At 41.6% G+C, this 13375-nt stretch overlaps 1 protein-coding gene across 1 annotated transcript in view; it reads right to left on the reverse strand.

The window, feature by feature from the left end:
- ATG4D (autophagy related 4D cysteine peptidase) overlaps positions 1-13375 on the reverse strand; it is a 74922-nt gene that overhangs the window by 19431 nt on the left and 42116 nt on the right. Inside the window, exons 7-9 of the mRNA XM_069231811.1 lie at positions 3519-3664; positions 2895-2973; positions 1700-1776 (exon numbers count right to left, since the gene is read on the reverse strand). Of these exons, the coding sequence (XP_069087912.1) occupies positions 1700-1776; positions 2895-2973; positions 3519-3664 (302 nt within the window). The remainder of the gene's footprint in view (positions 1-1699; positions 1777-2894; positions 2974-3518; positions 3665-13375) is intronic.

The raw sequence follows: 13375 nt of genomic DNA on the forward strand, positions 1-13375 counted from the left end.
GTTGCCCCTGTGAGTGTATTTTGTGTGCCTGTTTGAGACTCCCCCAGTGCTCTACAAAACCCCCCTATCTGCTCCCCAAGGACACAAGTACTTACCTGCTAGCAGACTGGATACGGAGCACCCCTGTTCTCCATAGGTGCCTATGTTATTTGGGCCCTACTGTGACCTCTGCACCTGACCGGCTCTGTGTTGCTGGGTGTTTGGGGTTGACTTGAACCCCCAACGGTGGGCTGCCTATGCCCAGGAGACTGAACCTGTAAGTGCTTTACTTACCTGAGAAACTATTACTTACCTACCCCAGGAACTGTTGATTTTTGCACGGTGTCCACTTTTAAAATAGCTTACTGTTTTAATTCAAAGTTCCATACTTAAATGTGTGAAGTACCTTAAAATGTATGTACTTACCTGAATTCTGAATCTTGTGGTTCTCAAACAAATTAAGAAAATAATATTTTCTATATAAAAACATACTGGCCTGAAGTTGTGTGTGTGTTCTCATTTATTGCCTGTGTGTACAACAAATGCTTAACACTACCCTCTGATAAGCCTACTGCTCGACCACACTACCACAAAATAGATCACTAGTATTATCTAATTTTGCCACTATCAGCCTCTAAGGGGAACCCTTGGACTCTGTGCACACTATCTCTCACTTTGAGATAGTATATACAGAGCCAAATTCCTACACAACACCTCAATACAACAAAATTCTCAGTACTAAGCACTACATAAAACAATTGAACCATCACTTTGGGATTCCAAAGAAATCAGGCAGTTTTTGAAAGCTTATCATTCACACCAGTTCTCAACATGTTGAGTCAACGGTTTGGGCAGGCAGAGGCAGCGCCCCTTTCTCAGAACCTCAGTCATACATGGCCAATATTTTGAAGCATTCAGATGTTCATAGTAAGGTCTTGTATAGTGGATACAGTAAATTATATTTATATACCATGGTACTGGGTAAAGGAAGCTATACACACATATTATGCATATAAATCTTGCAAAGCTACTTACTAGCAGAGAACACTGGCTGCCAAGGTGATCATGGAAAACATCCTAAAAATAAATCTATGTAACTACACATAGGCTGCATTGTTATGTCCACTCAGAAAAATATGCTAGGAGTGCAAGTTAGTAAGGAAGTTAGAAAACCTCATTCTGGTTCCCCCTGGGTGCATCCGATAAGAAGTGGCAAATAAATGCAGGAGATCATTTTTAGAGTAACTTCTATCATGCGTGTAAGTTCTGATAATAGATACAATTTACATTTTTAATTTCCAACGGTTCAATATGAACACTATTTTTTATTGCAATTTCACTGTTTCTGTAATATATAGAGAACTCTTTTTTTCTAGAGGTAGTGAATAATAATTTGTTTCATGGAGGAGAATCCCCCGACCTTGATGAAGGAGGCAGGAATGGACAGTGGGAATGGGAAAATGATTACCTATGGGCTGCAGTGAGCTGGGAAACAGTTTGGCAAAAAGGATGGGTGGAGTTAGTTTTAGGGACCAGAGACCTAGTAGGCTTTCTATCCTCATATGTATTGGAATCAAAAGCAATACAAGTACAGATGATAGTGTATGCTTTTAGTGTGCTGTATCCACAAATTCAATGTTCAAAGCCTGTAACATGCTCTCTCTCTCTCTCTCTCTCTCTCACTCACTCTCTGCTGAAATGGCAATATTTTCTCACTAACCTCTAGCGGAAAGTTATCTTTTTCAGCATCCACAAAAGGCTGGCAGTAGTGTGGGTCCAGGTACAGCAGGAAGTCGTCTGAAAATTCAAAGTTAAGGAGCATAAGACAGAGTGCAACACTGTGCAGAGAACAAGAAGGGTAATTTTCAGGACAGTGCTCCACATGTTCAAGCAGATTCTACTCCACCTTCATCTTAATCAAAGCTTAACCAGTCAAACTACAGACAACTGAAGGAGTTGGCAAATAAAACCACGGCTATGCCCAAACACTACTACTTTTGAAACCGGCAGATGGAGCGGTCCAGGAACCCATTAAACAGCCTTCACACTAAAGCCTTAGGCGAGTACCAGCTTTGCCTATCTGTACAAATGGAAAAGATGAAAACAGACTGCTCACATATTGAAGGCTACATAATTCTATGCAATTATGTCATAATTTACTATGCCAGATCCACTGCTATGATAAATTGGAGGATGAACGCTGCTGTAGGAAAATTTAAGACCATTTGCTCCACACAGGAGTCTAGGTTTCAATGGGGATAGTCATGTGCTAACAGAAACGGAGAGAATGGTAGTTTAGTCACCATGGTAGACTGAGGGAAGGAGCCTGCTCCTTCATGTTCCTCCAGGATCGTAGCATTGTGCTAAGCAAGAGCAGGATACTTGAATGTTCTAAAAAGTCATGATTATGTGCTTGGTTTAAAAAGATTTTGTTAGAAAAGGTTCCAAATATCTGAAAACATGGTTCTGTGCTACATCACACCACCTGCTCTTAGAATAGACTACTGCAAGATTATACAAGAAGCAATCTTCAATTAAATAAACTGGGGTGATAAGATGAAGGGAAATTTCTATGTTTTGGACCCAGATGCTGGAACAATTTTAAGTTCCTGAAACATTAATGCCTTGTAGAAAGACGTGGAAACGTATGCAAGGAGCTGTTGGCTCCTAGGAAAACCAAATAAAGGGCACCCTTCATTCAATAAAGTGCACCAAACTTCACCAACAATATCTGAGGAAATTATTAAGAGCACATCTTCCGAAAGACTCTACCCCAGGAGTACAGATTGTTGATAAGTACACCACTGGCGGCTGTAGGCATTTTTAAGACAAAAGCAGGTGGGTCAGGAATTCCAATATTTAGGTTAAATAAGGTCAGTGAAAGAGGAATTCTTGTCAGCCACTCTGATGCTTACCTTGATATCCGATGAAGTAGAGTGAATGCTTGGGTTTTCCACCGATAATCCCAATACAAAATTCAAGTTTAAGAATCTCCTGTAAATGACATTATGTTAAAGAAAAATGCTTCAGGAGGAATAAGGGAAACATTGCTCACTAAGCTACCCCAAATAAAATGTGACAGGTCACTGTTTTACTAGAATAAAAATGCCAGCATTGACCCAAGAGGGAGGAATCCATACTAGATTCAGGGTAACAATTTGGGTGCATTTAGATGCACTGAAGTACATTGTCTCATGGTGCCATTAAGAAAACATGGGCTGCATCGATCAGCCTTGTCCATGCACCCAAATAACCCATAGGCTAAGACCTGGACTATTCCACTCCAGAACTGGTAACCAACATGACGCCCTAGGATGTTGCACTGCAGCAGGCATCATGATTTTTACCTCACATGACCTAAAGCAATTTTTACTTTATTCCAAAATTGCCTCATGTTTGATTTGAGAACTAAATGGCACATTACTTTTCTGGCCACATGAAATAATACTTAAACAACAGAGAGTGAGAAATCAAAACACAAGTGTGCAAAGACGACAGAAAGGAGCAGAAGGACAAAGGGTAAAGCAAAGAAGACTTACCTTGACACAGCTGATGTAGACAGGATTCAAGTTCTCCCCGCCCAGACGAACAGGTACCAATATAATAACAGAGCAACATTCGGCACTGGGGCCCAGCTGAGAAGTCCCGTCACCTTCCAGTAGTCTTTGCACATCTGCCTTGTACACTGAAATAACATAGCATGTCAAAAACTACAGGACAAGTCTGAACTCTTATTCCTCATTAACTGGCTTTATCACTGCAGAATTCCAGTGGAATTTGAGGAAAGAAAGGATTTTGTTTTTAAAATCTCCTAGACTATTCTATTTAAGTGGCTGAAGTGGGCTGATCCATTGCTCCATGTTGTATGCTGTATGGCGCGGAAACAAAATGTAACCGAAAACACCTAAACAAGGGATTAAAAGGGTAGGCTGAAAGCCCCTATAAGCAAGTGCATTATTATATATAACCTTACTAAAATCAAAAGGTCTTGGCTAATGCCAGACCTAACAAAAAAGCTATATTCTACCTTCAACATATTAAATTCTATTGTCCATGAACCGAGGAAACCTCTATAGGTTTATTCAAAGTTGAGTCAGTAAATAGAATGATTGAAATAGTGTTGACAAAATAATTGGCAGATCAATGACATAAAGACAAATTAAAGCAGAAAGGCTTCAAGGTCCACAATGGAAATGAAAACCAGAGACCACCATCCTTCAAGTACTTTCGTTCACAGTGAGGAATAGAAAGCTAAGCATGTAATCGTCGTACAGCCCTCTAAAAGATGACTTATTCAGACATGACAGGAAAAGTAGTCAAACTTCCACAGACAAGCACCTTGAGATGCTTTCTTGAAGGATGATTCAAGCCAGGGGGATTTAACCTGGGTAACATCACTACGTACCCTCCCTGTTGCCTCTTTAGTTGCTGCATGCAATTATCTAGGAGTTTCAGTCTGGGGCGAGTACTGCATCCTCCAAATTGTCTTTTGGTCTGTTTGGTATTGATAGGGCTTTTCTGGCACCACTGTTATTGCCTTTATTTGTTTACGCTAAATGTATATGCCAGTTAGCTAAAACATATAGCAGGGACAACAGCTACTTAATAGCATCTTTTACTTCTAAAGTCAAAAGAAATATGGACTGCTTCTAAGGTGTAGAAAAGTTAAAAATTATTGTGAATGCACTAGCTGCCTTTGAGCTAGGTAATAATGCTTCCTCTTCAAACCAATGCACTTTGGAGAACTTTTAAGCTTTAGTTTAAGAACAGATGATCAAGCATTAAATTTTAATTCTCATGGTCTCTCAAACAACCGTTACCTTATTAAGTTCCAAAATACAACAAATGTTATCAGTGTGCCACTGTTCATCTGCAAGTTCCTTTAGGAACAAAAATTAGCACCCATTGTGCTCATAAATAGTGCTTCATTAGACCAACGATTCAGGAATTTAGCTACAAATTCCTAGTCTGACTTTTACCTCAAAACTAATAGAACAGACTGCTGTTATTGAACAAATCACATTGGCATCAGCTGAGAGGTCCGGTCATATTCCAGTAGTCTCTGATCATCTACTTTGCACAATGAAAGAACGCAGCACATTAAAACCCACAGGACAAATGCCATGTTAAAAGCCACAGGACAAATGTGAAATCTTAGTTTTAACAAAACAGTGGCCTCAACATTATAGACTTTTAGTGCAATTTGCAGAAAGGCGTTAAAAAAAAAAAAAAAAAAAATAGTCCATTCCCATCACAACAGACCACTTTCCTAAACTCAACAGCTGGTCTGTAGTAAATGGGAAAATAGTAGGTACAATAATATACTAAAATACAACTAAGGAAATATCTGTAAGTTGATCTGAAATACCGGAAATGTAAGTCCACTGTTATGTGCACCATGAGCACCACATGAAGCTGAAAGTCTCACACACAACTGGCCCAGTGGTGTGTTATTCATATCGCCAAACACCCAGGATATATCATTTGGAGTCAAGGTCAACAAGTTTTCATGTTCCCTATCACAACGGTAGCAGTGAGAACATATAGTTGAACATCCTATATGAAATAAGTGATGGTCAAAGAGCTTGAATTAGAAAGAGTAGAACCCTAATATCAATAGCAAAGTGGTGCTGCCAAAACAACCCGGAAGGGTACCCTTCTACCATAGATGTAAGCTACGAGTACCACCAGGCACATGACCTAGGATATTGAAGGGTTGACACACATGATACAGTAGCATCAAGATCAAAAAGCAATCAGTAAGTGGAGAAAGCTGGCTCTTTATATATCAAAATGAGATATATCGTGGAAAGAGTCCAGGGGTTCCCTTACAGGGTCTTGTTTTAGAAATTCTAAGGTGCTCTTTTAGGGGTTAGTGTGGTTGAGCAGCCTTTGGCTTATTCGAGAGGAGTGTGAGACATTTGCAGATACACAGTCAATAAATAAAACACACGAATCAAGGAGATCCACACCAATTTACAAAACTAACAAGTATCTTTATAAATATTTAGGCACAAGAATCAATACAATCAGGTACGTATGTTTTGCAAGAAAAATATTTACAGGTTTAAAAAGTCAAAAGTGCAAATTCTGGATGCTGCAATGTTATCTTATGGAGGAAAAACAAAGATGGCAAAACAGGGACAGTACAGCGACTTACGAGGCCAATCTCCTGGACTTTAGGTAAGTACTGGGCAAGGGTCAGGACCACACCAACAGGTCACCCCGGGTAGCATTGGAGCAGCCGTGTGCAGGGGTGTAGTATGGCAGTAGGTGCCCAATGTTACTCAATGGAGATCAGCCTGGTCGGAAAAATGCTGCAGGTGAAGACTGGGGATCCAGTCAGGAGGAACCAATAGGTGGGTTCCAATCTTGAGATGAACGGGGACGTGGGGACACCTACAGTCCTCTTCTTTACTGGCGATGGGTGCAGAGGTGTCTTCAGGCATTGGGTTTTCTCCACCGGAGCCCTCGCGGATGAGGAGGCCTGCGTACAGAGACTGCAGGCGACGTCGGAGGGTCCACAGTGGGCAAGCCCATGGTGGACTTCTTCTCTGGAGGGCTGGGGAGCAACGCTGGCACCACTGGTCTACTTCAACTAGGGCTGTGCGGCACGGGTGCAGTGGTGCTACGAGTTGTCGGGTTTTTGGTGGTCCGGAGTCCTCACAGTTTGTCTTGGGGTGCCTGCTGATGCAGGGAAGCAGCTCCACTGGAGTTCCTGAGTATTTTATAATGCAGGCAATCCTACCAGGCTTTGAAGGCACAATAGCTGCAGGACAAGATGATTTGGGGCAATTTTGCAGGAACAGCAGACAGGCCAGCAGGGCTGGGTCCAGGTCAGGTGTTTCACGTCCTCCTTCATAGGTCAGCAGGAATCGGAGTTCTCTGTGCCAGGGACTCCCCTTAATACTGCATTTAGGGGCATTTCTGAGAGTATAGGGTAGTAGACATTGGGCTACTTAACCCTGGGGTCACTACACCCCTGAATGACCACTTCCAAGATGGCAGATTTCTAAAAGTTGTTTCATCATCAGGCAGTGCACCTTAGGTTTGAAACTGACCTGAGGGGTAGACACACATCCCTGAATACCAAATTTCCAGCTTGTCCAGGGGGAAAATGGGCCTGGGGTAAGGCGGGGTGTGGTCCAGCATCTCTCCTGTGAGTAAAGTCGGAACTGCATACCAAGAGCGGTGGGCTTCTTTGAACCCCCTGTTTTGGAATGCAGATTCGAAAGTCATCCTGTTGGGTGGGGTCTGTAAACACCTCTCCTAGAGCAGGCTTTGTAGTTCACGGCCCGAGAGCAAAGGCTCTCACCCTAGGAGGTCAGACTCTTGTATGGTGGTGGCAAGCAGGCTAAAACTAGTCAGTCCCCTCACGGGTAGTTGGTGGGTTTTCTGAGGGGCACCTCTAAGGTGCCCTCCGGGTGCATGTACTAATAAATCCATCACTTGCATCGGTGAGGATTTATTAATATGAGATGTTTGATACCAAACATCCCTAGTTTCAGTGAAGTCACCATGTAGCTGGGGAACTCGTAGTGACAAGTGTCCAGCACATGTACCTAAAATGGCTTCCCTGTTCACTCACTATGTCTAAGAATCAACAAAGACATAGCAGGGGCATATCTGCTCATGCAAATATGTCCTCACATGCAATATAATGCACCCTGCTTAAGGGCTGTAAGACCTGTTGTAGGGAGTGACTTACATATATGGCATGCAGTGCTAGGGGACATGGCACACAGGCTGTGTGCCATGTCGCGTTTTCACTCTTAGCCCCACCAAGACATGCAGTCTCCAATGGCAGTCTGTAGGTGCTAGGTGAAGGGTCCCCGAGGGGGGCAAAATACGTGCCGCAGCCCTTGGGGACCCTCTTTGGTACCCATGCCCTAGGTACCAGGGGTAACACTTACTAGGGACTTATAGGGGGGCAAAGGTTTGGCAATTGGGGAACATATGTATAGTTTTAGGGAAAGAGATCTGGCACTGGGGACCTGGTAAGCCGCAACCCAGCGCACTTTCAGTCAAACCTGCATCATGTACCAGGCAAAAAGTGGGGGTGACTGTGTCAAATAGGGGCACTTTCCTACAGTACATAGCACTCCCAGACTTGAAATGAAAGTCCAAAAACACAAATCTAATAGTCTTCAAGAACTTGTTGCAGATATGTAAGCAATGCAATGACCAGCCAGATGGAAGACTAATTCCAGGGCAGTTTGCAAGTAGTCAAGTACAAGGTACTCCTGGGCAGTCAAGTAGGACTATACCCCTGCAGAACAATCTCTGACTGCTAGTATACAGTGCCACAGAACTGATCTGAGAAAGAGGATGGTCTGCAACTAAGGAAACATACTTATCCATGTGTACAAGTTCTTCATACTGGTATACATGGTTTGTTAAAGCAAATCCTTTACTGGTAGGCTGAGCACTCTAGAGAAAAGCATTAAGCTGTGAGCTCAGCTTCTGTTTTTGACTGTGGTTTCAGTATTACAACATGTTCAATAACTTGAGGCTACTTGTGATGCTCTCAGAATTCTCCCTGGTTATATGCAAACATATTCAGAATCCTGAAAAGTAGATTGGTGATTGTGTTCAACATATTGTGAGCACAAAAAACTGCACCTTAAAAAAACGTTTTGCTACACTGATGAGCAAATTTAAATACCATTTCTCTGAGAAATCATTTAAAACGTGTTTGATACATGCACATTTTTTTTAAAAAAATATTAGTAATGGGTAATCAGTGTAAAACGATTGTGTGTAAATAGGGTCTCACTCCCCAAAAAAAAAAAAAAAAAAAAGGCACTAAAGAGTGCCACAGCTCCAAGTCCTTGTATTAGTACAGTTTTAGGCCTTTGAAGAATTCACAAGAATTTACAGAAGTAGGCACGGAGAATATTTTCCCAGCAAACATCTAAATTCCATTTTTCCATGAGCAAACATACGCACAAATATATCTGCTTATGTGAAAATATGCTGAGCACTTGCAAATTCACTTATCTTGGAAAAACTGCAAAAAGGTGGCAAAATCAGAACCTTAACAGAATCCAACCCCTAATATAACAAGCCCTGGCAGAGTCAGATATGCTGTTCTCTGAGCTCAGTTATGAAAATAAAACCTTATATTGTCGCCACTTTACACTGTATCAAAAGAGAATAGTACGTTTTTATAGGACAAGTACAGGGAGTGCAGAATTATTAGGCAAGTTGTATTTTTGAGGATTAATTTTATTATTGAACAACAACCATGTTCTCAATGAACCCAAAAAACTCATTAATATCAAAGCTGAATATTTTTGGAAGTAGTTTTTAGTTTGTTTTAGTTTTAGCTATGTTAGGGGGATATCTGTGTGTGCAGGTGACTATTACTGTGCATAATTATTAGGCAACTTAACAAAAAAAATATATATACCCATTTCAATTGTTTATTATTACCAGTGAAACCAATATAACATCTCAACATTCACAAATATACATTTCTGACATTCAAAAACAAAACAAAAACAAATCAGTGACCAATATAGCCACCTTTCTTTGCAAGGACACTCAAAAGCCTGCCATCCATGGATTCTGTCAGTGTTTTGATCTGTTCACCATCAACATTGCTTGCAGCAGCAACCACAGCCTCCCAGACACTGTTCAGAGAGGTGTACTGTTTTCCCTCCTTGTAAATCTCACATTTGATGATGGACCACAGGTTCTCAATGGGGTTCAGATCAGGTGAACAAGGAGGCCATGTCATTAGATTTCCTTCTTTTATACCCTTTCTTGCCAGCCACGCTGTGGAGTACTTGGACGCGTGTGATGGAGCATTGTCCTGCATGAAAATCATGTTTTTCTTGAAGGATGCAGACTTCTTCCTGTACCACTGCTTGAAGAAGGTGTCTTCCAGGAACTGGCAGTAGGACTGGGAGTTGAGCTTGACTCCATCCTCAACCCGAAAAGGCCCCACAAGCTCATCTTTGATGATACCAGCCCAAACCAGTACTCCACCTCCACCTTGCTGGCGTCTGAGTCGGACTGGAGCTCTCTGCCCTTTACCAATCCAGCCACGGGCCCATCCATCTGGCCCATCAAGACTCACTCTCATTTCATCAGTCAATAAAACCTTAGAAAAATCAGTCTTGAGATATTTCTTGGCCCAGTCTTGACGTTTCAGCTTGTGTGTCTTGTTCAGTGGTGGTCGTCTTTCAGCCTTTCTTACCTTGGCCATGTCTCTGAGTATTGCACACCTTGTGCTTTTGGGCACTCCAGTGATGTTGCAGCTCTGAAATATGGCCAAACTGGTGGCAAGTGGCATCGTGGCAGCTGCACGCTTGACTTTTCTCAGTTCATGGGCAGTTATTTTGCGCCTTGGTTTTTCCACACGCTTCTTGCGACCCTGTTGACTATTTTGAATGAAACGCTTGATTGTTCGATGATCACGCTTCAGAAGCTTTGCAATTTTAAGAGTGCTGCATCCCTCTGCAAGATATCTCACTATTTTTGACTTTTCTGAGCCTGTCAAGTCCTTCTTTTGACCCATTTTGCCAAAGGAAAGGAAGTTGCCTAATAATTATGCACACCTGATATAGGGTGTTGATGTCATTAGACCACACCCCTTCTCATTACAGAGATGCACATCACCTAATATGCTTAATTGGTAGTAGGCTTTTGAGCCTATACAGCTTGGAGTAAGACAACATGCATAAAGAGGATGATGTGGTCAAAATACTCATTTGCCTAATAATTCTGCACTCCCTGTATATTCCTGCAATATCCAGTACCTTGGACACACAGATATTTTATGCACTTCCGCAACCTGGTGCCTGAGAGAGGCCACATGTAGTATTGCAGTGTAAAAGTGCAAAATATCTGTAAAAGTTCTGTAAAACAAATGGTCAATTCTACATCTGCAAGGTGTGGGAAGTAGTGCCAAAAAAGTATTGTGAAAATGCTAAAAAAATATCCTGCTGCACAACACAAACACTTTTATAGTACAGAAATTTAAGCTAGGCATGCAACAGTTTAGAGAGTTCCCACTGGTCAGCAAAATAAGAGTGGGTGGGTGGTGAAAATGAACTGCACAATGTATTTCAAACTTCATTTTACTGCTATTGGTAAGTTGTGGAGAGTGTAAATACATGGTTTCCATGACAGGGTCTCCTGGTGGGTGTCAGCAGTCGTGAGGCAGCACTTGACCTTGCTACATTTTAGCAGAACTGTAAACTCACGCTAGTACTATAATCTAACAGCTAAACTAATAATTACCCTTTGGCGAGGAATTAGGGCATACTAAGATTTAAAAACAGTAGGCATTGGGCATGACTCTGATCTTTATCATGAGAGCTAACTTGTCATCAATGGTGCTCGCATAGGACAAGCTGTTAAAAAGAAGACCAGAGATGAGCATAGACATCTAAGACGGTGATCTGCATCTTGTACGAATTCAGAATAAAACAAAAGCATTGAAACCAGGGGTATGGATCTGAATGAGAGGGCTTGCACTGCAAGGGGTGTCCACAGGCATACTTGTGCACTCTAGGTAACAGCCACAGATGACAACCTGAAAAGCAGGGATCACTGTGAACCCGGCCACTTGAAAGAGCAACTACAAAAAAAGAATCCCATGGAATGTGATCAGAGAAAACAAAGTAATGAGGTAAACAATAAAACATGAAACAATGGCCAGAGGCTTGTGGAAGGATACAGCAAAGAGGAGTGTGAACAAGAAAACACTGGAGGTAATTTATTTTCCCAGTTTACTCGAATATCTGTTATACTTTCTTAACATTATAATACACCTTATTTGTAAGAAAGTGCAGAGATAAAAGTCATTGCAATGTATTGACAGAGGTGCCATCTACCAGAGCCATATCCTTGACGTTTCAGGGCCAAACTGAGGCGTGGGTGTGTTGCTCACTGGCAGATCACAAGGCTCTGCTAAAATCTGGCTACACTCAGAATCTTTAGATGTTGGCTACTGCCCAATCATAATGTTATAAGATCAAAAGTTGGCGACAGCTGAGGTTCCATGGATTAGGCACAGACCATTTGATTTAATTTCCAGTGCAGTCATCCAACCCTCGCTAGCTAAAATCTATGCAACACTGTATAAATGTGATCCATCTATTTACCACAAATGCATGCTGTGTATTCAAAGGACCAGAAAGCAGCATGGGTACCTAACACGGTAAGATGAATTTGCAATAAAGCACAAGTATGGAGCCCTGTATAAATGGGGTCTATGGCTTCACCACGAGTGAGTGCTGAGATTTACATGTGGTCTACATAGCATATGAAGGAGGTTTCAGCAAAGAGTAACAACAAACCACACACACACACACACACGTCCATTCTTCGAGTAGGATAAGGAAGGCACAAAGATTACTTAGGCAGGGGGAACCCTGGGTGACACAGATACTCTCACACAGGGGCCATGTTTTGGTGCATTATAAGATTGATTTTGGACAGAACTGTGAGTATGGCCAATGAAAGACATAAATCATAAGAACATGTGGCAAGGGATCGTTCCCCTGAAGGGACAGTGAAAATGGGGAGTGACAGTTCTTTACACAATATCGAGGGCAATGTTCTAAATTTACTAAAGCAATTAAGGAACTTGCAAAACATTTCCATGAATGAACTTTCGAAATGGTGGGAAGCTGCTTCTTTACAGAACTATTTGGATAACAAAAAAATTCCTAGGGGCCTACGTATATTTACAATTCCAACTTACACGAATCCGAATCCATGCATGTTACAAGAATGGGCAACTAATACCACCAATTGTTCAGAGACCATGCTAAAAATCTTAATCGAATATGCAAAAGCAGATCGGGAAGATATTTTGAAAGAAATAAAAAAAAAAAATTAAGAATGGCTTGCAGCCCACCCCGAGAATGAGAAGGTGGAAACAGACAAACTTTTAAAGGACATGGAAATGAGATTGGACAAATTTGAAGAAGACATCAAAGCACAAAAGCAGAGAACGTTTTTGAGAGATGTTCGGGATTATGAGAGAGGATGCATTCTTACTTTCGATCAGAAATAGGATTCTCTTTACCGGAAAGAAGAATAAAAGGAAAATCAAGCACGCTGGGATCCCAGTATAGTTGAAAAACAGCTAGAGACAACGGAAGAAAGTGAAATCTCCGAGAGAGGTGAGAGTAGTTTATCAGAAGGGGAAACTCCTGGGGAATCAAATCTTTTAAACGAGATGCGCTTGTTGAGAAAAGGGACGTTTAAAAAAACATAAACACATAAGAAGAGGTCACGATTACAGAGAAGGCGATTACAAAGGAAAAGGAAGAGGCAAAGGAACACTAACCACTGTGGAAATTACATCGATGGGGACATCTCAGGGTCGATGAAGAACATAGATGATAATAGTATAATCTACCTTACATTGATACCA

The sequence above is a fragment of the Pleurodeles waltl genome, chromosome 4_2, assembly GCF_031143425.1.
Source record: "Pleurodeles waltl isolate 20211129_DDA chromosome 4_2, aPleWal1.hap1.20221129, whole genome shotgun sequence".
NCBI lineage: Eukaryota > Metazoa > Chordata > Amphibia > Caudata > Salamandridae > Pleurodeles > Pleurodeles waltl.